The sequence below is a fragment of the Oncorhynchus keta genome, chromosome 34 (genome assembly GCF_023373465.1).
Source record: "Oncorhynchus keta strain PuntledgeMale-10-30-2019 chromosome 34, Oket_V2, whole genome shotgun sequence".
Lineage (NCBI taxonomy): Eukaryota > Metazoa > Chordata > Actinopteri > Salmoniformes > Salmonidae > Oncorhynchus > Oncorhynchus keta.
In genome coordinates this window covers 47,543,242-47,570,152 of record NC_068454.1, presented here as the reverse complement: position 1 = coordinate 47,570,152, position 26,911 = coordinate 47,543,242, and the positions used below count along the sequence as shown (strand labels likewise).

General features: G+C 40.4%; 1 protein-coding gene and 1 long non-coding RNA gene across 3 annotated transcripts; one reads left to right on the top strand and one right to left on the bottom strand.

Moving 5' to 3' along the window:
* Positions 1-742: 742 nt before the first annotated feature.
* LOC118366512 (uncharacterized) lies at positions 743-14,497 on the bottom strand. Of its 2 annotated transcripts, none has more exons than XR_004821973.2 (5): positions 14,187-14,497; positions 4,090-5,108; positions 3,740-3,848; positions 3,521-3,613; positions 743-3,428 (listed from the first exon to the last, which is right to left on the bottom strand). It is a non-coding gene; the product is annotated as an uncharacterized LOC118366512 (long non-coding RNA). The 2 variants fall into 2 exon arrangements; XR_004821972.2 differs by having other exon boundaries at positions 3,705-3,848; positions 14,187-14,496.
* LOC118367210 (ER membrane protein complex subunit 5-like) lies at positions 13,190-25,056 on the top strand. The gene is made up of 5 exons (XM_035750376.2): positions 13,190-13,287; positions 13,387-13,551; positions 18,198-18,250; positions 18,386-18,489; positions 20,209-25,056. The coding sequence occupies exons 2-5, from the start codon at positions 13,473-13,475 to the stop codon at positions 20,363-20,365; spliced, it is 393 nt and encodes a 130-aa protein (XP_035606269.1). The 5' UTR covers positions 13,190-13,287; positions 13,387-13,472; the 3' UTR covers positions 20,366-25,056.
* The last annotated feature ends 1,855 nt before the right edge of the window (positions 25,057-26,911 follow it).

Below are 26,911 nucleotides of genomic sequence, written 5' to 3'. Positions count from 1 at the left end.
GTTATCTGCCGGGCATCCTGGTGGTTGGCAGAGTTGCGTGGAGGGGGGTTGGGCAGGGGGATGGAGCATTGGAAGTTAAAACCAGGTTTAGCCATTGTTCTCTCTCTTACATCTGGCCTTCACAAGAGAAGGTCGCGGTTGTTTTATAGGGTATCCTTCATTTATTTGGCGTGGGCTACGGCCAAACAGTAGCCTATGTGAAGTTGGGTTAATAAACCGTAAATTCGTAAACTCTGTCTGGATAATTGGTCCTTTATCATCTAGTCAAGTCATTACAATATGAAGAATTTATAACGTTGAATGAGTTTCCAATACCTTTCAGAGTTTATTTCTGTGATCAAAACCATTCCCAGTGGTCTGGACATGCTTATTCCTGACATTGTCTGTAAAAAAAGCTTGGTTAATGCCTTACGAATCTGTATACCAAACAAATTTAAGGAAGTGCACTTCAATATTCTACATAAAATATATCCATGTAATTATATGTTATCCAAATTTGTGGCTATTGATGATATCTGCATTTTCTGTGAAAAAGGTGAACATCTGACTCACTAATGTTAATTTGTGATAGAATTTTGTAAAAACCTGAATATTTATTTACCATTTTGAACACTACCCATGTTTTTGATATGAAGGATATATGTTACTATTGCAATGATAACAAGACCACTGAAATGATTGTGCATTTTTTATTCTTGTTGCCAAATACTTTATACACAATCAAAAATTCCAGAATGCTATACCCAAATTACAAATATTTTGGATTGATTTTAATCATCTTGTTAAGACGTTATTTCAGAGTGAATACAATTGCACTAGAATTTGTATTATTATTTATATAGATTTTTTGTATGTAGTATTTTCTTGTTTTATACCTGTGTTTTGTTTTGTTATACATGTTTGATGTAGCAATGTAGGGGCGGCAGGTAGCCTAGTGGTTTGAACGTTGGGCCAGTAACTGAAAGTTTGCTGGATTGAATCCCCGAGTTGACAAGTAAAAAATCTGTTGTTCTTCCTCTGAACAAGGCAGGGGCAGAATGGTAGGCTGTCATTGTAAATAAGAATTTGTTCTTTACTGACTTGCCTAGTTATATGAAAATTGTAAGTCGTTGATAATTTTGTATGTATAAAATTTTTTTAAATGCTGCTGCTAGGGAAAAAACTTTGGCCAGGTGGGAAAAGAGTCGAGAGAAGAAGGGAAGAGAGCATCTTTCAGCGGTCCTGGAAAGAAGCTTGATTGCCAGTATGTCAAGTGAATGTTAGGAGAGTACTGAATGTTTTGAAAACAGGTATATAGTATGGGAGTAATGGGGCCAATTTCACACAATATGTATTGAATTTCAAATAAAATAAATTGTAAACAAGAAAAGTAAAGTTAAAAATGTAAACAGGATATTTTCAAAGACAGTGAAATAATGGATGTTGAAATCAAAACCAAGCAATTGAAAGCAAAATGTATAAATTTGTTTTTTGCCATCGTAAGGTTTCTCAGCAACTGAGGATTTTATTTATTTAACTAGGCAAGTCAGTCAAGAACAAAGTCTTATTTACAATGACGGCAAACCAAAAGGCCTACTGCAGGGACGGGGCCTGGGATTTAAAAAAATGAATGCAATATAGATATAGGACAAAAAACACATCACAACAAGAGAGACACCTAAGACAACAACATAACAAGGCAGCAACACAACACAGCATGGTAGCAACACAACATGACAACATGGTAGCAACACAATATGGTAGCAGCACAAAAACATGATACAAACATTCACTGTAAAAAATAATGCCCCTTTTACTTACAACATTTTTGGTAACTATTTGCATCAGCTTTTTAAGTAAATCCAACAAGGAGGATATTTTAAGTATAATACACTTCGCTTTATGTGTATTACAAACTCAAATATATGAAGTGCAATCTACTAACTGGATCTCAAATTCCTTTCATTCAACTTAATTTTATCAGGTTCAGAACATTTTTGTTGTTGTTGACCTGCTTAAATCCTTCAAGTTCCAGAACTAATGTTATAAGTCTAATATACTTAATGTAATCAGTTACATAACTAATATTGTAGGTTTAATTTCCTGAATTTACTCAGTATCGTAATTGATATTCTATGTTTTATCAACAAATGTATTTTGCTCAGTTACTTATGGTACTCAGGTTAGTAAAATGTATTTAAATTGGGTTCCTACTACTCAAATATATACTCACAACTATACTTAAAAAGCTGATGCAAATAGTTACCTCAATATACTTAGGATAATTGACAAACATATTATTTCTATATAAGGGAATATGTAAAAGAAAACAACAGTGTTCAACTTCAAACTTCCACACCTTTATTTTGAATAAAATAAATGTTATCATTTTATAATTTCTTCAAACTTCAATCTCAAATTGTCCCTTAAACCCTACTCTTTAGGCAATCATATTTTGTCATCTGTAAGCATTCTGAGTATAACTACACCTTGCCTCATTAGGTAAAGTTACATCCAGATAGCTTGCACCTGACTGTAAATACTTTTAAATCTTCACAACTGCATAAAGTTTAGGTGATAGTTTGGGATTAGCACTTTGACCTCACATCTTGTACAGTTTGGCAAAACATTTCTGGTGGTCTATGTGCCCCTTAACAACAAAGAAATATTTTAACAGAAACATAAATTAACGATTTGTCTTAATAGACTTTACACAAAGCACAATATGAACTTTAGCTCAAATACAACCTCATTCAAACGGTTTTAGATTAATCAAAACATGGGTTTTCAAAACATACATTGCACATATTGTTACAAAATAGATGCCAAATTCTCCCTTAAACCTGACACCATATGCACTAGTGAAGCCCATATGGATATCCACTAGTGCATATGGACTCAGTTTTAAAACAAAGCTGTTTTTTAAAACAGGAATTGACAATGTCTTTTATGACTTCACCTGACAAAGAGCATCATGTGAACTGTAGCTCCTATACCACCTAGCAACTAGCTTTTCAGCTTACTGAGTAGGGTTTAGACCACAGTTTGTGAGTGGCCCTTTGAGAGTTCTCATAGGTATCTTTAGATATCTCTGAAAACAAGTAACTTCATCTTTAGAGCTTGGACGCGTGGGGAGGTCCTGAGATCACAAGTTCCAAGAATAGTTTTTGGAACACCTCAAAGGTATACTTCAGTTCTTTGGGGCACTTTAGATTTAAGCCATAGATGAGGCCCATAAGCAAGGTACATGACTGTGTAACACTGCGAATACCAGCCAGGACCTCTGCTCCTTCGATGCAGATCCCATGCTCTATATTCTGGTGCAGATCCCATGCTCTATATTCTGGTACAGATCCTTCACAGTGAACACCTTCATCACATGCTGAACAAGGTTCTCTCGGATCATGGTGTCGTCAGCATCCGGAGTGAAAAAAATAAGAAATAACAGACTAGGCTACTTGATTAACTGTGCAACTTGAGAGGAGAGAGAGGGAAGATCTCATTTAGAGATAAATAAGGATACAAAAATAAAAACCTTTACCTTGTATTCTGTGATAAGTTCTTCAACCCTCTCACCGAGGTATATGATCAGACCACGGATTAGACTGTCTCTTCTTTCCTGGCTGGTGTTGCACTGTAATATGATGTTATACAAATAATTGCATTTAATACCGGCAAATAAATACACAGTACAACCTATGTTGTGAAAGTGTTACTGTGAATACCCCATACAGAACTTGCATGTCCTCCTTTACAGCACCTCCTTTTGTCTTAAACAAGTCCAATAGTTTTGGTGTATATTCGTCCAGCTTCTGGATAAAGGTGGACTCAAGAGCAACAGTTGTAATTCTTCTGAAGTCTTCCTTAATCTGAGAGAGAGGAGACGGGGGAGGAAACATATTCTGATCAGATAAGGACAAAGGATGATCTGAGAGCCAGAATGCTATTAGGAAACCCCTCCCAAAGCATGTGCAGAGTGAGAATGTTTAGACTAATCTTTAATACATATTTAATTGTAGATTAGAATATTAGGTCAAGACAACACAAAATATTTAAATCTATATACATTTTTACCTACATTGACTATTTTCATTCAGCTGTGTTTTGTACCTGAATGGGTTCAAACAAGGCTGGCCATCTATCTCTGAAGTCCTTTACAGGAAGGGCCTGAATGACATCTTGTCTTCGATATGAGAAGGTCTTTGCCATTTTGGCACTCACAATGTTGTGGTTGTCACATATTTTTACTTATCCCAGTAGCCCCACTCGCTCCCTCTCCAGGGTCTCATCTGTTTCTCCAGCAGGGTGGGGTGGGAGGTAATTTACCACCGCCTTCTTTGTTTTGTTTATGTTCTTAGCAACGGGGTTGTCCTCTGGTGATTTTCTCTTGACAGAGTTCACTTCCAGTTCTAGGCAATCAATTCCTCTCAGTTTCGATCTGTAATTGCCCATCTTGTACTTTAGGCTGGTTTGCCATCCGTATACGCCTGAGAAGGACCCAAGCTCTTAGACATGGGTACTTTTTTACCAAAGCTTCTGCAACCTGACAAATTTGTAGACTTGACGGATAGGCTGTAAACTGGAAGATCCTTTCAGACAGTTTTTCCAGGATGTCTGATTTCACAGGCAGATTGTTGAGTAGTGTTCCATCCTTCATGTGTGCTTCATTAGCTGCCTCAAGAATGAGCTCTGTATCATAAGCAAAGCGAGGAAGTTCAAACTCAGATGGCCACGGACTGGAGCGTTGGGAAGAGGTACTTTCTGGAGAGGACAATATCACAGTATCACGTGATCCAAGGCAGCACCTCTCATCTGATGTATCTGTGGAGATGTTATTGAGTTCTTGTACATTTAAAGTAATAAGAGGTGGGACGTCAAGGTCAACCACTTTGATGGTGTCTTTATCCTTTAGGTCTTCAGTATCAAGCAAAGAAAATAACTGATCTCCATATGCACTCTCCATGTATTGTAGAACAAATTATTTTTGAAGCTGAAATGTCTTGCAGAATTGTGCCAAGCTCAGCCACAGTAGCAGGGATTCCAAAAGGCAATGTTAGCTTACGGATATCAGGGGCCCTCCAATAGGACCCGTAGCCTGACGTTTCTGTTCTGTTGTAGCGAAAGTGATCCTGTCAAGAAAAAAATGAATCAAAGTTATCAAATGGGTATGATGTCAAACATTGGTATTCCATTAAATCGATATCAAGTGCTGCTTACTAGATCTCATAATAATAAACATGCAAAACCAAGCATTTCTATTCTACACCAAATATTACATTCGGTATGAGCTCTATGAGCAATGCATTGTTTTTAAACCCATGTATAAATACACCACATTTAAAACTATTACATTTTAAAAGATTGCTACCTAATATTGCAGGCAAATATGGTGCTTCAGGGTTACCATGCACTTTTGGCCAACAGCGTATGCTGTTAGTGGGTAGATGTCTGCCAATTCCTTTTGCTCAATGACCATAAGCTTCTGTGTGGATTCCAGCTCAAACCCCCTAAGGTGCTCATTATACCAAGCATTCTGAACACTTTGCAATGAAAGCGAGTTCTCCATGAACAACGTTCATTATAAGTATTTCAACAAAGTCGGCTAGACCTCCAGTCGATCCGTAGGTTAGGATCATTCCAACCGAGTAGTTGGTACCATTGCAGGAAAGTGTGTTTGCCATCTGAACAAAAGTCTCATCTGGAAAAGAAAATTGTACCGCTTCCTTTGTCATCCTTTAACACTTCCAAAGCAACAGTGGACAGCTTTGTGGCAGATAGGGCAGGCTTGACAAGATTGGTGCCATGCAGATGGTACGCAAGCATTAGTTGATGCTTCACTGCAAGAGACAGCTAAATGTTTTGAAAGCTGTTGGTCTGTCGAACAATCCGCTTAAAAACTGTTTAGCTTCATAGCGCATAGTCCAAAAAGCTATAAGGGGTCCAAATGCCTTTATCAGCTGCGGGTAGGTAGTGTTCAATGAAATTACGTTTTGGGATAAGACTATCCCGAGGAAAAGCCTCTAAGAATCTATGCCTGTGCTCTGATATCTTGCTGTCAAGGTACCAAATTGATTATTCTGTGTGAATTGGCGAAACCACAAGTTCAACAATATCTTTGAGGTCCATAAGAATTTCCCATGATGGTTCACCTACAGGTATTTTAGTTCCTATAATGAATGGAAGCAGATGCAGTAGGGCAATAGTTTTCATGAGCATTTCCTCCAATACTTATTTTCCTTGGATTCATCAAGTCAAGAGGAATTGATTTTGGGCAGTCAGTTTTATCTATCCACTTACAGGGGAACTGTGTACTAAGATTGTTGAGTTCCAACAGAGTAAAATATGTATTATTGATTAAAACCTTTAAGCACAATGCTAGTTCCAGAGGCAGGATTCCCTCAAAAAAATCATACAGCACATCTGGTGGATAGCCAGACAGTACATCAAAATGTTTCAGTTTCTCAGTCAAAGCACACTGCTTTTTCACACCATAGCAATGTATTAAGGTTGGATTTTGTAAAACTGTCTGTATTTGTTCAGAATGTTGCTGCTTTGTTCTGGGTCGGAATGCCCCAGTTCTCACTCCTTTTACCTGGATCACAGATAGCTCTGCCAAACAGAACCTGCAGACATGCGTTGCACTAAAACCTTCTACAAATCCACCAATAGAGTGGGTTCCAAGATTATCTGCCGCCACACAAAAAAACAGTGCCCTTCAGTATCTTTCCCAGCACAGGAATAAAAAGTCCTTCCTCCTCTAATTGTGCAAGATCTTTTAAAAGTGGCTCTAGCACCTTCCCATATCCATATGTTTTAACATCAGCAGCCTTGCAGAGAACAGCTAAGTAAATAGACTTAAGTGTAGACCTAAACTGTAATGGGACATTTGCCAACACCCAATAGACTCCTGTAATTTTGTGATTTTTGTGGGATGTTCCAAGGGGATTGCACACAGCAAAGTCATCAACATAGAGAAGTAAAGATAGGGTTAATTCATCTCCTGATAAACAGTCATTTTCTTTGAAATGTGTGCCATCATAAAAATACTCGTATCGAGAAAAACTCCTTTTTAAAGCCTTCTCCTGAATGTCCTTGTTGCTCAATACTTGTAACAGTGACTGCAGAATAGGAACATACTGTAAACTTCTTCCTTTCTTTGCATCAAGTATATATTCTACCGGCTCCGTCACAGAAACATTTTCTTAAAAAACTGCTTCCTCTTGTACGGTGTGGCGAGGGGTCTATCCGGCCCGAAAACTGTGCTCATGGGATTTGTCTCACAGACATCTTGAACCAAATCTGAGATTATGTAATTGTCAATTACACAGCCATGTTTCCTTAAACAGGAATTAACTATGTATTTTATGACTGGACCTGACACAGAGCACGATATGAACTGCAGTTCCTCTACTCCCTCATTGATACTTGTTTGACACATTGTAAATACTTTCCAATTTTAGCAAAAGGTGACATTTTTTGCTCAGTGTCATTTTGTAATTCTTGTTCTTCTATAGTTTCCTCCTCATGGACTTGTGTATTTGAATGGTCAATGTGTTTTTGTATTATAGTTATAAAGTCGCCCAGAGAATGAGGATTGTGTTTTCGACTCCTATGAGATGCAAGCGTACCATATACATTTGTTCTGAATCCTGTCGTGGAAGATTCAGAATTTGTTGGTAACATATGTAAGATGTTTTATATTCATCAAATGTGTGTAAGTTACTTCTCATCAGAATGGTATTTTTGTATAATACTGTGGTGGGGTTGCAGTTATCTGTTCTATGTCAAGACTAAGTTGCATGGGCCGCAGAGAGGGGAGAGGTCAAAGTATCATCATGTGTAAACATATCTTTTACTCCCTACCTTTTTCTAGTGGGGAAAGGAGGGTGGCAGTGTTTGGAATCATTCTCCTGCTCCCTTTTATCTTAACCTATAGCCTCACTCTCCTCTCTGTGAGCTTGTCCAGGATTGGTTGTATTTAGAATTGGTTGTATCTAAATGACAATTTGATATATGCCTGTTGATATGGAGGATTGGTTTATGGTTCTGGGGTTTGAGTAAGGAGACAAAGCTGAACGATTTATTATGTCTATGCTGTCTGACTATGTGTGTTCTTTGCTATTAAAGGATCTCAGTTGCATTGTAAGGGGGCTCTCAGAGAATTCACTGAGAGACACGGAATTACCTGAGAGTCACAGGATTGTGATAGAGCTCATATAATTAAAGATGGACTTTGATAACTAACTCTGACTTGTGTGTGTGGTTTGCTCCCATGATTTGGTAAATAGAGGAAATGTCCACGACAATCCGCATTTGTCAAATATGCAGAGGACATGCTTCTACACCGTGCATCTACACCTGCATTGCTTGCTGTTTGGGGTTTTAGGCTGGGTTTCTGTACAGCACTTTGTGACATCAGCTGATATAAGAAGGGCGTTAGAAATACATTTGATTGATTGATTGACAGTTTCGTGTTTCTTTAGATGGTTTCCAAGGTGTTCAAGATTTTAAAAAATTTGTTGTAAAACGGCAAGCTCTGCAAATTTCACATTTTAAAGAAAAGACCTCTCCTGGCCTTACTGACTTGCCAGTTGCCTTGACAAATGTACCTTAAGGGAACCCCATGTTTTGAAGGAACAGATGCAATCTGGGTGGAGGCAGGGCAGTGTTCGATTATGTCCATGCCTCAGTCTATAGTGCTTCAAAAGTTCTGTTTATTTGAATGCAGCAAAACTGCAGATCATTGCATCTTACATTGCATGTGCCGCCTGATTCCTACGGAATTAAGATAAAAAATAATCGACTGTGTGTGTATATATAAGCTTAATTAAACCATTATCACATCCCATATGCTATCTCATTCTAAAATAAGGAAGACACACATTGTCAATACCTGCCTGGGCGACAACGCATTGTGTAAAACACTAATAGGGCCCTATGAAATACTTTTGCTGTTTTATTTTCTGAAATTCCGTGTTAACTTTTTGTTGCCTAACTTGTTCAATCCATTTGGTTTATTTAAAAAAAAAAACAGTATATATCTAATACCTATTTTTCACACTAATATTGGGAAACTGTAATAAAAATATCCTGCGTATCCTGTCCGAGGGGTACCGTGTATTCTGTTTAAATTTCTGGATTCCGTCTGAGTTTTCCGCATTGCAGAAATCATAGGGCTTTACAAGCCCTAATGTGAGCTACAATCCTTACTTGCCTCATGGCCATTCCAGAGGAGAAAGATCAAGACAAAGTCTGTTGAAATGTTCCAAGCACAATTGACATTCAGAACTAGATTCAGCATGTCAGTCCAATGTAATGATACTTTGAATATCATATTTTTAAATTGTTGGTTGTTACTTAGAAATATTCTTTCTAATTTAGCAGCATTATTATCTTGGATTTTTATTTGCAAATGACAGTCTTTTTCAACACATACATTAAGTATTATATTCCAAAATGTAAGGAAAACCAAAAACAAATTATTTTAAGAAAAAAATAATTGATTCCTTTTGCAATATTTACTAAACCCGTGGGTCATTCTTTACAGTGTTATTGGGCAAAGTCAACAGCACAAAGGTCAAGAAGGTAGAGACAACAATACATCATACAAAGCAGCCACAACTGTCAGTAAGAGTGTCCATGATTAAGTCTTTGAATGAAGAGTGAGATAAAACTGTCCAGTTTGAGTGTTTGTTGCAGCTCGTTCCTGTCACTAGCTGCAGCGAACTGAAAAGAGGAGCGACCCAGGGATGTGTGTGCTTTGGGGAACTTTAACAGAATGTGACTGGCAGAACGAGTGTTGTATGTGGAGAATGAGGGCTGCAGTAGATATCTCAGATAGGGGGGAGGGAGGCCTTAAGAGGGTTTTATAAATAAGCATCAACCAGTGGATCTTGCAACAGGTATACAGAGATGACCGGTTTACAGAGGAGTAGAGTGCAGTGATGTGTCCTATATGGAGCATTGGTGGCAAATCTGATGGCCAAATGGTAAAGAACATCTAGAGCACCCTTACCTGCCGATATATAAATTGTCTCCGTAATCTAGCATGGGTAGGATGGTCATCTGAATCAGGGATAGTTTGGCAACTGGGGTGAAAGAGGAGTGATTACGAGAGGAAACCAAGTCTAGATTTAAACTTAGCCTGCAGCTTTGATATGTGCTGAGAGAAGGACAGCACCATCTACCCATACTCCCAAGTACTTGTATGAGGTGAGTTCCTCAAGCTCTAAACCCTCAGAGGTAGTAATAACACCTGTGGGAAGAAGGGCCTTCTTACCAAACCACATGACCTTTGTTTTGGAGGTGTTCAGAACAAGGTAAGGGTAGTGTCACTTCCGTTTAGAGATGGATTGGACCAAAGTGCAGTGTCGTAGGCGTACATTTTACTTTAATTGAAATGACACTGGGGGAAAAAAACCTAGCGTAACTCTACATGCAGTGCAGAAAGCAACTACACACAAACAAGATCCCACAAACTAAAGGTGGAAAAAAGGCTGCCTAAGTATGATCCTCAATCAGAGACAACGATAGACAGCTGCTTCTGATTGGGAACCATACCCACCCAAATCACACCCTGACCTAACCAAATAGAGAAATAAAAAGGCTCTCTAAGGTCAGAACGTGACAGGTAGAGAAAGCTTGTTGGACACTAAGAAAGCTTTGTTGTAGAGCATTTAACACACAATTTGGGGAGGGGCCAGCTGAGTATAAGTCTGTATCATCTGCATATAAATGGATGCGAAGAGCTTCTTACTGCCTTACTGCCTATGTTGTTGATGTCAATTGAGAAAAGAGTGGGGCCTAGGGTTGAGACAGCAGATTTTCTGACTTTATACACTGCACTCTTTGAGAGAGGTAGTTAGCAAACCAGGCCAAAGACCCCTCAGAGACACCAATGCTCCTTAGCCGGAACACAAAAATGGAATGGTCTACCATATCAAAAGCTTTGGCCAAGTCAATAAAAATAGCAGCACAATATTGCTTAGAATCAAAGGCATTGAGGACCTTTAAGGTTGCAGGGACACATCCATAACCTGAGTAGAAACCAGATTGCATTCCCGAGAGAATACTATAGACATCAAAAAAGCCAGTCAGTTGATTATTGACAAGTTTTTCCAACACTTTTGATAAACAGGGCAAACTAGAAATAGGCCTATAACAGTTAGGATCAGCTTGATCTCTGCCTTTAAATAAAGGATGAACTGTGGCTGCCTTCCAAGCAATGGGAAGCTCCCCAGAAAGGAGAGACAGGCTTTGCGATGATAGGGGCAGCAACCTTAAAGAAGAAACGGTCTAAAGTTTGGGGTCAAATTTAAGGAGCTCCTTTAGCACCTTGGACTCAGTGACTGCCTGCAGGGTGAAACTTTGTAGCGGGGCAGGGGAAAAAGAGGGAGAAGCATCGGGGATAGTTGCATTAGAAGGGGTGGGAGACGAGGAAAGGTTGGATGGGCAAGGAGGCATGGCTGAGTCAAATAGGAATCCTGACTTAATGAAGTGGTGATTAAAGACCTCAGCCATGTGTTTCTTGTCTGTAACAACCACATCATCAACATTAAGGGACATGGGCAGCTGTGAGGAGGAGGGTTTATTCTCCAGGTCCTTAACCGTTTTCCAGAACTTCTTGGGGTTAGACCCACAGAGAGAAAACTGCTCCTTAAAGTAACTAACTTTGGCCTTCTGGATAGCCTGAGTGCACTTATTTCTCATTTGCCTGAACGATAGCCAGTCAGTCTAAGTATGCATGTGCCAAGCTTTTCGCCAAATGCAATTCCTGAGGTGGAGTAACTCTGCAAGATCACGATCGAACCAGGGTCTGAACCTGTTTTTAATTCTCATTCTCACGGGGGCGTGTTTGTTAACAATACCACTGAAAATAACAAAAAAGAAGGTCCAAGCTTCTTCGACAGAGGGGATCAAGCTGAAGCTATATCATTTTACAGAGGCCAGTTCATGCTTGCTTCAGGCTTGCTCATTAAAGTTTTGTAGCAAGCGTCTATGACAAATCAGGACAGGTTGTTTCACTCGCAGGCCTTACAAACACAGGCTGCAAAACAGTGATCACTAAGGTCATTACAGAAAACACCAGACTGATACCTATCAAGATTATTTGTAAGGATAACATTGAGGAGAGTAGCCTTTTCTAGGTGTTTGGAGTCATACCTTGTGGGATTGGTGATAATCTGAGAAAGATTTAGGGAGTCCCATTGCTTTAGGACTTGGTCCCGTGGTTTAAGCATGTCCCAGTTTAGGTCACCTAGCAGGACAAATTCAGACTTAGTGTAAGGGGCCAGGAGAGAGCTTAGGGCATGTAGGGTACAGGCCGGTGCTGATGGAGGACGATAGCACCCAGCAACAGTCAACAAAGAGCTATTTGAAAGTTTAATGCTTAAAACCAGCATATCAAATTGTTTGGGGACAGACTTTGTGGAGACAACCGAGCACTGAAGGTGATCCTTGGTAAAGATTGCCACTCCCCCACCTTTGGAAGATACGTCTTGCAGAAAAAGGTTATAAACAGAAAGGTTAACATCAATATTCAAAACACTCTTCCTTAACCACGTCTCAGTAATGACCAACACATCTGGATTGGAGCTGTGAACCCACACTTTCAATTGATCATTTTAGGTTATAAGCAGAAATCAGAAATCAGTGAAGCAGATATCAGAGCGCAAGTCAGAATTGGGGCTAGCAACAGTAGGTGGGCCAGGGTGAACATGCACATTTCTAGATATCATCAACAGTAATAGAATCAAGGCACGGCATAGTACAGGGAGAGCTCTGCAGTGCTGATTTATGACATCTGCATGTGCATCAGACGGCAATAAGATCATATTGTACAGCAATTTAATCAGGTAACATGAATACAAAGGACAGTGGGGCGGCAGGTAGCCGAGTAGTTAAGAGTGTTGGGCTAGTAACCGAAAGGTTGCTAGATTGAATCCCTGAGCTGACAAGGTAAAAATCAGTTGTTCTGCCCCTGAACAAGGCAGTTAACCCACTGTTCCTAGGCCGTCATTGAAAATAAGAATGTATTAAATTGCCTAGTTAAATAAAAGTTAAATAAAAACAAAGAATATTGAAATGCTACATGTTAAAAAGGTGGACGTTGTATTTTTATTGATATGGTAAAAAATTGTACAGCACAAGAGGAGAAGTAGAAGAAAATTGAATGCTGCTGAACGTTTTTTGAGTGTTGTGATTTCACAGCCGAAGCCAGTGCAGGAAATCCTGTCAGTGAATGTTCCGCAATCACAGGCCCCTGAGCATGTGTGTGGATGTATTTAGCAGTGGACTGTGATTGAAGAGGTGGGATGGTTTTTCTTAGTTGACGTGTTTAATTTTGTATTATGTCGTTTTTCCCATTTCCCGTAATGTATTTTTTGTCTTATTCAATACCCCGTCCAGCTGGTGGTGGTAATGCAACATTAACATTGGATGCCAACCGCACTTAAAACCCATCGAATAAGAAAAATTGATCACTTCTCTTGAACATGGTTTCGTCTTTTTGGAGAGATGTCGTAGGGGTTGGTCTATTTGCCCTGGCTCATGCTGCTTTCTCAGCGGCACAACGTAAGTGCGATACAATAAGATACACATATCTGGCCTTTTAGATCAAAATACAGTCAGATATCAACCATGCAGTGTACTGCGGCCTGTTATAACTAGCGCGTGCTAGCTAACTTTCGTTAAAGATAAACCAAACCAGTTTATCAAGCGATGAAGAATTATCCTTAAACCAGATGGCTAGCGATTTAGCATGTCATGTTATTAGCATAGTATGTAGCTTAGCTAGCTGGTACCGTCGGGACAGAACATGTTTTAGTTCACAGACACGTTTATGTGTCCCAAAGCTACTGACGTTACAGTAGCTAGCTAACAACGTATTGCTGCCAACGCGGTCTGTTAGCCGTACGTGACTTTCACGTATTCAATTGAAAACAAGGAATCAAATCAAGGTTTATTGGTCGGGTACACAATTTAGCAGGTTTTGTAGCGGGTGCAGCGAAATCGTTATCCTAACAATACATTTGAACTGTCTGACATTTTACTGCAAGGGAAAAAAAGACAGGGAATCAAGAACTGCGGGATGAATCTGATTAACACAAATAGCACCGAGGCAGTAATCCAATGCAATCTACGTATCTACTATGTGAGAATTTACACCAGATCAGCTAGAATTTAATGTAAAAAAGTTCATACACTACCGTTCAGAAGCTTAGAAATGTCCTTGTTTTTTTAAAGAAATTCGCATTTTTTTTGTCCATTAAAATAACATCAACTTGATCAGAAATACACTGTAGACATTGTCAATGTTGTAAATGACTATCGTAGCTGGAAACGGCACATTTTAAATAAAAATTCAAGCTATTTTTATGGAATATCTACATAGGCCCATTATCAGCAATCATCAATGGCACATTGTGTTAGCTAATTCAAGTTTATAATTTTAAAAGGCTAATTGATCATTATAACCTTTCTGCAATTGTTCGCACAGCTGAAAACTGCTGTTCTGATTAAAGAAGCAATAAAACTGGTCTTCTTTAGACTGAGTATCTGGAGCATCAGCATTTGTGGGTTCGATTACAGGCTCAAAATGGCCAGAAACAAAGACCTTTCTTCTGAAACTCGTCAGTCTATTATTGTTCTGAGAAATGATGGCTATTCCATCCGAGAAATTGCAAAGAAACTGAAGATCTTGTACAACGCTGTGTACTACTCCATTCACAGAACAGCGATAACTCTCTAACCAGAATAGAAAGAGGAGTGGGAGGTCCCGGTGCACAACTGAGCAAGAGGACAAGCACATTAGTGTCTCATTTGAAAAACGGGTGCCTCACAAATCCGCTACTGGCAGCTTCATTAAATAGTACCTGCAAAACACCAGTCTCAACGGCAACAGTGAAGAGGCGATGCTGGCCTTCCGGGATGCTGACCTTATAGGCACTGTCTGTCAATAATCCAGTGTAAATAAAATACAATGTACAGTAGAAATATTATGAGCTATGTCGGGGATACAGTATTTAAATACTGTGTGAAATGGTGGTTTAATATCTATAGCGTGGGACAGCATTGGCTTTGTGTATGTGTTTGTGAGTATGTAGTGTGTGTGATAGCTTGTGTGTTTTGTGTGAGTAAGCATCACCTGGTAGATGGCTAGCGATAGCTGTTCAACAGTGATGGCCTGGTAATACAAGCTGTTTTTTAGCCTCTCGGTCTGAGCGAAGATGCAGCTGTCCTGTCTCTGTTGGGCAATAGCTGAGTGAACAGTCAGTGGCTCGGGACAGTCGGGTGGCTGAGGTCCTTAATGATCTTCTTGGCCTTCCTTTGACACCATGTGCTGTAGATGTCCAGGAGGGCAGGCAGCATTGTGATGCGATGGGCTGCCTGCACCACCCTCTGGAGAGCTGTGTGGTTGAGGGCAGATCAGTTGCCGTACCAGGCGGTGATGCAGCCTGACAGAATGCTCTAATGGTGCAGCTGTAGAGTTTGTGAGGGTCTTAGTGGAAGTGTTGTGTTCAAGACCACCTAAACTGAGACTGATTCAAGTCAGAACCGGGAGACCGGCTAGGGGTCTGAGACTTTCCCCAGTCACCACTTATTAATAGTGAGCATGCAACTTTCAAACAATGTACCCCACTCTTCCCTACCAGCGAGTCAAGGAAATTCTGATGAACTTGAGGATTTTTTTCAACGTAAGTAAAGAACAGTAATGTTACAAGTAAAGTAGGAAGCCCAGGTCTCAATAGACAATAAGATATTGTGTCGTGAAGGAGTGTGACTACATTAGCCTGGCGAAGTGGTTTTATGGGCTGGCTGAATGGGAGATGATAATTATTAGTTTTCACTCTACTGGTCTCGGTAAGAAATGACTAGTTGTCATTTTCTGAGACCAAGTCAAGACAGGGTAAAAATGTATTCAACACAGAGACAAAACCGAGACCGGTCTCGAGTACTACACCACTGGTTAGGGGCCATGGCTAATTTTTTTAGCTGCCTGAGGTTGTAGAGGCACTTTTGTGCCTTCACCACAATGTCGGTGTGGCGAGACAATTTCAGGTCCTCAGTGATGTGCGCTCCGAGGAACTTAAAGCTTTTGAATAGAGGTCGACCGATTATGATTTTTCAACGCTGATACCGATTATTGGAAGACAAAAAAAAGGTCTGATACCGATTAATCAGCTAATTTAAAAAAATGTGATATATATATTTTTTTTGTAATAATGACAATTGCTACAATACTTAACGAACAATGACCACTAATTTTAACTTAATATAATACATATTGTGGGCTTTTGGATGGGTGTTCTTAAGCTTATTCCACAGGTTGGTGGTATTTCTTGATTTAGCCGTTGCTGACCCCATGCTTGTCCTTATCACAAACAAGACACCTTGCTTTCCCTGGTGCCAATTCCATGTAATAGTCCCACACTGGTCCTCTGCTTTTCTCTGCCATCTGTAAAACACGCACACAGCTCTGAAGTGACAATGATACTGGAGAGTTTTTAGATTAACTTAAAATAAGGTCTGTGTTTTGTGTATGCTTATACCACCTTGCCAATTTTATAACTGTGTAGATATCCATAGGACAAGGTAACTGATCAATATTGGCTAAATATAAGCGAAGATCTTTTTTTTTTTTTTTTGTAGAGTAGATTTATGAAAATTATTGACAAATGTTACCTTATCCTAGTGAGATTTACACGGGTATCAAAACGCCTAGGCGGTTTAAGCCTGCACAAAACACAGACCTTATTTGAATTAGATCAAAACATTCTCTATGAAAGACATGAACGGTAAAATAACGAAGGAACCCCTTCAAGTTCAGCCACAAGTTATTACAGAGATTATAACGCGTCGACTATTTCTCTCTAAACCATATACCTTTGACTATTACGAGCCTGCTGCTGCCTACCACCCCTCAGTCAGACTGCTCTATCAAATATTAAATCATAGGCTTAACTATAATAAACACACAGAAATATGAGCCTTAGGTCAAATCCGGAAACTTATCACCTCAAACAAAATGTTTATTCCGTTCTGTAATTTTTACAACGGGTGGCATCCATGTGTCTAAATATTCCTGTTACATTGCACAACCTTCAATATTGTGTAAAATTCTGGCAAATTAGTTCGCAAAGAGCCAGGCAGCCCAAACTGTTGCATAAACCCTGACTCTGTGTGCAATGAATGCAAGAGAAGTGACACAATTTCACCTGGTTAATGTTGCCTGCTAACCTGGATTTATTTTGGTTAAATATGCAGGTTTAAAAATATATAATTGTGTATTGATTTTAAGAAAGGCATTGATATTTAAGTACACATTGGAGCAACGACAGTCGTTGATTGTTTTTTATAAGATAAGTTGAATGCTAAGTTTGCAACTTACCTTGGCTTACTGCATTAGCGTAACATGCAGTCAGTCTCCTCGTGAGGCAGGTGGTTAGAGCGAAGGACTAGTTAACTGTAAGGTTGCAAGATTGTATCCCCGAGCTGACAAGGTAAAAATCTGTCGTTCTGCCTCGTTCCTAGGCCGTCATTGGAAATAAGAATGTGTTGTTTAACTGACTTGCCTAGTTAAATAAAGGTGTAAAAAAAATAAAAAAAATAATCGGCGCCCAAAAATACCGATTTCCGATTGTTATGAAAACTTGAAATCGGCCCAAATTAATCGGCCATTCCGATTAATCGTCCGACCTCCACTTTTGACCCTATCCACTGCGGCCCCGAGGATCGGGTGTGATTTCTCTTCTGTCTCCTGTAGTCCAGGATAAGCTCCTTCGATTTGTTAAGATAGAGGTTATTTTCCTGGCTCTGACCTACTCCCTGTAGTCTCTCATTGTTAGTATTCAGGCCTACCACTCTTGTGTAGTCAACAAACTTGATTGAGTTATAGTCGTGTATGGCCACACAGTCATGGGTGAACAGAGAGTACAGGAGGGGGCTAAGCACATCCGTGGAGGAGGGGGTGGCTCTGTGTTGAGGACCAGTGTACGGAGTCATTTCCTACCCTCACCCCCTGGTGTCGTCCCGTCAGGAAATCCAGGATCCAGTTGGAAGCTATGCTCCAAAAGCCAAAGTACTAACAGTTACGCAAGTTAGCTTGCCGCTTGCAACATCTGCTATGGATGCAATGAGACTAGCTACCCACTTGATTTTGTCTCAGCTGTAGCCACATTGATTCCAGTGTGCTAAATGTTGTTCTTTTCCCCCACCAGATCGATCCTACATGCGTCTGACAGAAAAAGAAAATGAAACCCTACCAATAGATGTAAGTTATTTAATACTAAATAGAAAGTAAGTTAATCCATTCTTTGATGTAGATCCATTTTATTAATTGTACCGTTTTGACTAAACATATTTCAAAAGAAAAATATATATCTATTGTTTTAATTTTGTTTTGCAGATTGTTTTACAGACTTTGTTAGCTTTTGTTCTGACCATTTATGGTATTGTCCACATCTCTGGAGAGTTTAAAGATATGGATGCATCCTCAGAGCTGAAAAACAAGTAAGCCTTCATTTCAGTAATTATATTTATTATGGATCCCCATTAGCTCAGCAGAATTGAGACATTTATACAATTTTAAAAACATTACAATACATTTCACAAAAGATTCCACAACACATTAAGTGTGTGCCCTCAGGCCACGCCACTACTCTACCACATATCTACAACTCAAAATCCATGTGTGTGTGTATGCGTGTGTGTCTTCACAGTCCCGACTGTTGCATGTGGTGTATTTGTATCTTTTTTTTTATCTGATTCTACTGCTGTATCAGTTACTTGATGTTGAATGTAGTCGTGGCTTTATGTAGTACTGTGTGCCTCCCATAGTCTGTTCTAGACTTGGGGACTGTGAAGAGACCTCTGGTGGCATGTCTTGTGGGGGTTTGCATGGGTTTCCGAGCTGTGTGCCAGTAGTTTAGACAGACAGCTCGACGCATTCAACATGTCAATACTTCTCACAAATACAAGTAGTGATGAAGTCAATCTCTCCTCTACTTTGAGCCATGAGATTGACATGCATATTATTAATGTTAGCTCTCCGTGTACATTTAAGGGCCAGCTGTCCTGTTCTGTGCCAATTGTAATTTTCCGAGGTCCCTTTATGTGGCACCTGACCACACAAATGAACAGTAGTCCAGGTGCGACAAAACTAGGTCCTGTAGGACCTACCTTATTGATAGTGTTATTAAGAAGGCAGAGCAGCACTTTATCATGGACAGACTTCTCGCCATCTTTAGCTTCTGTTGTAGATACACTACAGTTGAAAAGTTTGGGGTCACTTAGAAATGTCCTTGTTTTTGAAAGAAAGGCAAAACATTTTTGTACATTAAAATAACATCTAATCGATCAGAAATATAGTTTAGACATTGTTAATGTTGTAAATGACGATTGTAGCTGGAAACGGCCAACTAAAAAATAAATAATAATAAAATAAAATTATGGAATATCTACATAGGTGTACAAGAGGCCCATTATCAGCAACCATCACTCCTGTGGTCCAATGGCACGTTGTGTTAGCTAATCCAAGTTTATCATTTTAAAAGGCTAATTGATCATTAGAAAACCATTTTGTAATTATGTTGGCACAGCTGAAACTGTTGTTCTGATTAAAGAAGCAATAAAACTGGCCTTTAGACTAGTTGAGTATCTGGAGCATCAGCATTTGTGGGTTCAATTACAGGCTCAAAATGGTCAGAAACAAAGACCTTTCTTCTGAAACTCGTCAGTCTGTCCTTGTTCTGAGAAATGCGAGAAATTCCCAAGAAAATGAAGATCGCGTACAATGCTGTGTACTACTCCATTCACAGAACACCGTGAACTGGCTCTCACCAGAATAGAAAGAGGAGTGGGAGGCCCCGGTGCACAACTGAGCAAGAGGACAAGTACATTAGTGTCTAGTTTGAGAAACAGACGCCTCACAAGTCCTCAACTGGCAGCATCATTAAATAGTACCTGCAAAACACCAGTCTCAACATCAACAGTGAAGAGGTGACTCCAGGATGCTGGCCTTCTGGCCACCCCATTCTGAAACCGACTGCAGCTCTTTGTTAAGTGTTGCAGGGATTTCACTTGTTGTTGTAGTTGGCATGTATAGTGTTGCAAATCAGCATAATAATTGACTTGCCTATATGAGCAGCCCTATTGTTATTGACCTATCGCACTGAAAACATAATCATGAGAATACTTCAAACTACTCACTGCCCTCTTCTCATTTTTTAGGACGTTTGACACATTGAGGAACCACCCGTCTTTCTACATGTTCAATCATCGTGGTAGGGTGCTCTTCTGCTCTCCCAACCTAGAGGTCTCCAACATCCCAAACGCAGAGGCCCTGCGAAACCCCCTGCGGCTACGCAAGCTGAAGCATTTGCACTGAGACTTGCCTTCCCCACCCACATGTCTTTATTTCTGTGCACAGATAAGCTTTTTGGTTAGAACCCACAAAGTAATTTCTTCTACTTTTAATTTGCCTTAGTACATATATTAATATGCTGTACAAATGTGTATCTCCTCCCATGAAAGTGGTTACCATATTTAACTCCTGACAGTCAACCAACCCTACAGTTTTTCGGGCAGATTTGTTTGTATATAATTGTAATTGCTTAGAAGTAAACGGATTTGACACATCTTCCCCTTAGGGTAAGCTGTATGTCAAATCCTTTAAGACTTCCGAAGCAAGTGTTCCCCTTTTTTGGACAAGGGGCATGATGTTTTGTTTGCCACAATACAGCTGTCTGGAACTATTTAAAAAAAAAAAAAATGTATCTCCAAATATGAGATTTTGTTTTATCTAGTCAAAAGTCTACACTTCTGTTGAGATAATTCATGACGTTCTCCTGGAGTTTAAAATTAGGCTTTGGTGCTTATTCTGTATGCAATAAAGTTACCACGGTCATTGAAGTCACAAAGGTCAAGCCTGAAGGATGCAGAATAAGTCAGTGTTAAAGCAATGCTAATTATACTGTGAACACAAAGTAGAGACTAATGGTACATTTGTTTGGGCAGTGTTTTTTTTATTTGGCCTTTTAAGATTCAACTATGTTTTAACTTCAAATCTATGATGTTGTCAGTGTGTTAGATGCATTTCTGCATTTATTGGTTCGAAGATAACCGAATGCATTTAATGTCTTGCAGATATACGCTACATGACCAAAAATATATGGACACCTGCTCATCGATCTCATTCCAAAATCATGGGTATTAATATGGATTAATTTGCTGCTAAAACAGCCTCTACTCTTCTGGATGTTGGAACATTGCTGCTGGGACTTGCTTCCATTCAGCCACAAGTGCATTTTTGAGGTCGGACAAATGTTGGGTAATTAGGGCCTGGCTCGCAGTCGGTGTTCTAATTCATCCCAAAGGTGTTCAATGGAGTTAAGGTCAGGGCTCTGTGCAAGCCAGTTGAGTTCTTCCACACCGACTGATACAAACTATTTCTGTATGGACTTTGCGTTGTGCATGGGGGCATTGTCATGCTGAGACAAGTAATGCCCTTTCTCAAACTGTTCCCACAAAGTTGTAAGAACAGAATTGTCTAGAATGTCATTGTATGCTGTAGCGTTAAGATTTTCCTTCACTGGAGCTAAGGGGGACCTAGCCCATTATTCCTCCTCGATCAAACTTTACAGTTGGCACTATGCATTGGGGCAGGTAGCACTCTCCTGGCATACGCCAAATCTCAAATATATTATTATTATTATAAATCCCGATTTGTCCGTCGGACTGCCGGATGGTGAAGTGTGATTCATCACCCCAGAGAACGCATTTCCACTGCTCCAGAGTCCAATGGCAGCAAGCTTTACACAACTACAGTCGACGCTTGGCATTGCACATAGTGGCTTGTGTGCGGCTGCTCGGTCATGGAAACCCATTTCATGAAGGCCCTGAACAGTTTTTGTGCTGATATTGCTTTCAGAGGCAGTTTGGAACTTGGTAGTGAGTGTTGCAACCGAGTACAGATTTTTTACGCGCTTCAGCACGTGGCGGTCCTGTTCTGTTAGCTTGTGTGGCCTACTACTTCGCGGCTGAGCTGTTGTTGCTCCTAAACATTTCCACGTCACAATAACAGCACTTACAGGGCAGATCTAGCAGGGCAGACATTTTATGAACTGACTTGTTGGAATGGTGGGGTCCTGCCACATTGAAAGTCACTGCGTTCTTCAGTAAGGCAATTCAATGTCGTTCTATGGAGATTGCATGGCTGTGCTCGCTTTTATATACCTGCCAGCAATAGGTGTGGCTGAAATGGCTAAATCCACTAATGTGAAGGGGTGTCCACATACTTTTGTCTATATATATAGTGTGTCTGTGGGTTAGGATGCATTAGTTTGTGCATACTTTAGGGCTCCCAGTGAGCTTAGTCCCAAATGGCACCCTATCCCTATATAGTGCAATACATTTGCCATTGGGCACGTACATAATGACTACATCAAAAGCTTGTCTTTACAAGCTTGTTGGATGGATGCATTTGCAGTATGTTTTGCCCAATATGAACTGAATGGTGAATAATATCTTGTACCATTTTGGAGTCAATTTTATTGTAAGAATAGATGTTTCTGATCACTTCTATATCCATGCGGAGGCTACCATGATTATGGATAATATGGATAATCATAATCATTGAATTGTGGATAATTTTGTTTGAGAATGTTAGAGACACAAAGAACACCCCCCCCCCAAAAAAAAATGCTACCCTCCCCTGTTATTTGTAGGGGCCCTGAGTGGTGCAGCGCCTTAAGGCACAGCATCTCAGTGGTAGAGGTGTCACTACAGACACCCTGGTTCAAATCCAGGCTGTATTACGACCGGCTGTGATTTGGAGTCCCATGGGGGTGGCCCGGTGTAGGCCGTCATTGTCGATATGAATTTGTTCTTAACTGACTTGCCTAGTTTAAAAAAGGTTACATTTACAGTGGGGCAGAAAAGTATTTAGTCAGCGACCAATTGTGCAAGTTCTCCCACTTAAAAAGATGAGAGGCCTGTAATTTTCATCATAGTTACACTTCAACAGACAAAATGAGAAGAAAAAAAATCCAGAAAATCACATTGTAGGATTTATTATGAATTTATTTGCAAATTGTGGTGGAAAATAAGTATTTGGTCACCTACAAACAAGCAAGATATCTGGCTCTCACAGACCAGTAACTTCTTCTTTAAGAGGCTCCTCTGTATTAATGGCACCTGTTTGAACTTGTTATCAGTATAAAAGACACCTGTCCACAACCTCAAACAGTCACACGCCAAACTCCACTATGGCCAAGACCAAAGAGCTGTCAAAGGACACCAGAAACAAAATTGTAGACCTGCACCAGGCTGGGAAGACTGAATCTGCAATAGGTAAGCAGCTTGGTTTGAAGAAATCAACTGTGGGAGCAATTATTAGGAAATGCAAGACCACTGATAATCTCCCTCAATCTGGGGCTCCACGCAGCTCTCACCCCGTAGGGTCAAAATGATCACAAGAACGGTGAGCAAAAATCCCAGAACCACACGGGGGGGACCTAGTGAATAACCTGCAGAGAGCTGTGACCAAAGTAACAAAGCCTACCATCAGTAACACACTACGCCGCCAGGGACTCAAATCCTGCAGTGCCAGACGTCCAGGCCCGTCTGAAGTTTGCGAGAGAGCATTTGGATGATCCAGAAGAAGCTTGGGAGAATGTCATGGTCAGATGAAACCAAAATATAACTTTTTGGTAAAAACTCAACTCGTCATTTGGAGGACAAAGAATGCTGAGTTGCATCCAAAGAACACCATACCTACTGTGAAGCATGGGGGTGGAAACATCATGCTTTGGGGCTGTTTTTCTGCAAATGGACCAGGACGACTGATCCATGTAAAAGAAAGAATGAATGGTGCCATGTATAGTGAGATTTTGAGTGAAAAACTCCTTCCATCAGCAAGGGCATTGAAGATGAAACGTGGCTGGGTCTTTCAGCATGACAATGATCCCAAACACACCGCCCGGGCAACGAAGGAGTGGCTTCGTAAGAAGCATTTCAAGGTCTTGGAGTGTCCTAGCCAGTCTCCAGATCTCAACCCCATAGAACATCTTTGGAGGGAGTTGAAAGTCCGTGGTGCCCAGCAACAGCCCCAAAACATCACTGCTCTTGAGGAGATCTGCATGGAGGAATGGGCCAAGATACCAGCAACCAAACGTTTGACCTCTGTCAACAAAGGGGTATATAACAAAGTATTGAGAAACTTTTGCTATTGATAAAAATACTTATTTTCCACCATAATTTGCAAATAAATCCAACAATGTGATTTTCGGGATTTTTTTCCCCATTTTGTCTGTCATAGTTGAAGTGTACCTATGATGAAAATTACAGGCCTCTCTCATATTTTTAAGTGGGAGAACTTGCACAATTGATGGCTGACTAAATTTTTTTCATTACTTTTCTTAATCATGTCATAAGGATTAATGAGAAGTGTTCAGAAACAGGAGTCATTTAAGAAAATGACTCAAGTCCTCATTCACCATTCAGTTACTATTGGGGGTAAAACGCAACCCAAACAAACTAAATGCATCCAATGACTTTAGTCACAAGCTTGATGTTGCCAATGCATTCAAGGAATATGGGACCAAAAACTAATATACTTTTGACGACTTTAATACACTTTAAGTGTATATGTCAAACTAGTTATGACTTCTTCACATGGGGGGACTAGATACCTAGTGGTTTAATTTCTAAACGGTAAAATATTTATGAAAATCCCTCAAATAAAAGGTGCGGGGGCCGGTGTACTTGTAGTATTTATATGGGCTACAGTAAAAATCTAATTTGGAATTTTAAGCAATTGGACATGACAAACTTTGTCCGTGCACAACATTTAATAAAGCACTTAGAACCTTTTGAAATCTGTTTGTTTTTGTTTCTTTAAAAAAAAAGCATACAATTTAAAATTGACTGTATATAAGTTTACAGTTTAATGGGCTTTATACAACTTTTACTTTCAAAATATATATATATTTGTTATGTTCTGGTTTGAACACCATCCACAAATATGTTTTTTTTTTTACATTTTCATTTAAAAAATAAACTGTGTAAGAAAATGGGTAACTTGTGTATGTATATTCTCTGAAAAATTGTTCAACTGTGCTAGTCAAGATGACTGACGAAGGGGGAGCAGAGATTTTGGTTGACCACACAGTTCTTCCAGGAGAGCGTCAATGGGGACACCCAAATGCCACCCTATATACAGTACTGCACTACTAGAGAGGGGAGGGAGTTGGCCAAGCTCCAGTTCAAAACCTCAAGATGGGACCCCAACAGCTGGCATCCTCAGTCACTGCGCCAATGTTTGGTTGCAAGCCCACAGGTGTTCCTTAATCTAGTGGTTGCCTGGCTGACCGGTGTATTTTTCCACTCAAAGTAGTCGCTTGGTGGTTGCCCACTTGTAGAAATGCCTGTTGGTTGGCCTTAAAACTGTCCGTCCGTAGGTTTAAGGGATGGTTAGGGTTGAGGTTAGGGTTAGGTTGAGAATGGTTAAGGTTAGGGTTAGAGTGGTTAGGGTTGAGGTTTCGAATGGGTAGGGTTAGGTTAGGTAGGTCTTTCAAGGTCTGTTTGTCAACAGAAGTGAAAAGCATAGTTCAACCTAGGAGTTACTCCCCATCGGATCCTTCTTTTTTGGCTTCACGTTGTCTATGTATTTACTTCCGTGTCCGTCTTTCTGTAGTCCTGGATGTTTTCAATCATAAGTAGAATTAAGAGTTATTCCCTTCCAGGATCCTAACTCTGAATTTACCCATGTCTAGTCAAATCCAGCGGGTCTTTTTGGGTATACTCGGCGCAGGATCAGGCAAAAGCCCTTGAGTTGCGTACCTTATGCAGGTCCGGCCCTCAGTTGGTTGCCATGTGTCCCTGTCGAGTGGTATAGTCATTGAACTTCCATTGGTTTGAGCAGACAAAAACCCAGAAGGCAAGCCCTCTCTACGGTTGTCATGCATCCGCCCTTGGAGTTCCGTCCAGCGTCCTTGTAGATACATTGTGGGTTTAGGGTCAGGCAAACTCCTTGAGTCTCGTACCGTATGGTGTCTTAGTTGATTGCCATGTGTCCCTACCCGCCGTGTCAGTCTGTCCCACTTGCGAGTTTTGGCAGACAAAAAAAACAAAAGGGAGGAGACCTATACGGCTGTCATGCATCCGGCCCAAGTGTAGTCCTAGGTAATCCAGTGGTTTGGATGGCAGTGACCCATGGGGCTACTCCCTTACAGGATCGTAGTGTTCCAGTGTTATGTCATCCCTAGACAGTGAATTTTTTCATAGTCAAAAGGTCAAAAAGTGAAAGAAAGTTGCTCTGAGATCCAATGCTCCGCCAGACATCATCTGAGCACACCAGGGATCTCCCGGCCCGGGGATAATTTCAGCGGCAGCGCCTCCCCCAAAGCACTTTTTTACATCTATTGAAAAAAAAACTCCCACCCACACGGAGAAAACACGCGCTACCGGACATACTGCCAATCCAATTCTAAACTGGGGTAGGTAGTCGTCCAGCGCGGTATGTGAGTCTTCATTGGACGGGCCGGAGACGTTGGCCGATTGGTGTATCGTGTAACCAGTAAAATGCTGTACTTTATTATGGCACTGGAAGATTTTGACTTTCAAAAACAGTGGTAAGATGGCCGACTGCCACCGCACAGGACTTGTTATCTGAGTGGTGAAGGCGATGAACTACATGTGTGAATTATAACACCAACTTATCTTATTTCCTCTCTTACATGGCCCCACATTAATGTAGAATCCCTGCACAATCCTAGAGCGACTGATAAGATTCAGGTATTGAAGAATAGCATTAGCAAGGGCAACCTCAATGGTAGGATTTGAACCGACACCTCAACACACTTATTCAAGCACTTGAGGCCACTCGGCCTGACAACACATTTGTCAAATGTCTCGATGGGATCGACACATGGCC

Bases quoted from the DNA above. Each gene is read 5' to 3' on its own strand.
- LOC118367210 (XM_035750376.2), top strand. From the start codon at position 13,473: ATGGTTTCGTCTTTTTGGAGAGATGTCGTAGGGGTTGGTCTATTTGCC. The intron at 13,552-18,197 runs GTAAGTGCGATA...TTCCCCCACCAG, and splicing joins TGCTTTCTCAGCGGCACAAC to ATCGATCCTACATGCGTCTG. The intron at 18,251-18,385 runs GTAAGTTATTTA...TTTGTTTTGCAG, and splicing joins ATGAAACCCTACCAATAGAT to ATTGTTTTACAGACTTTGTT.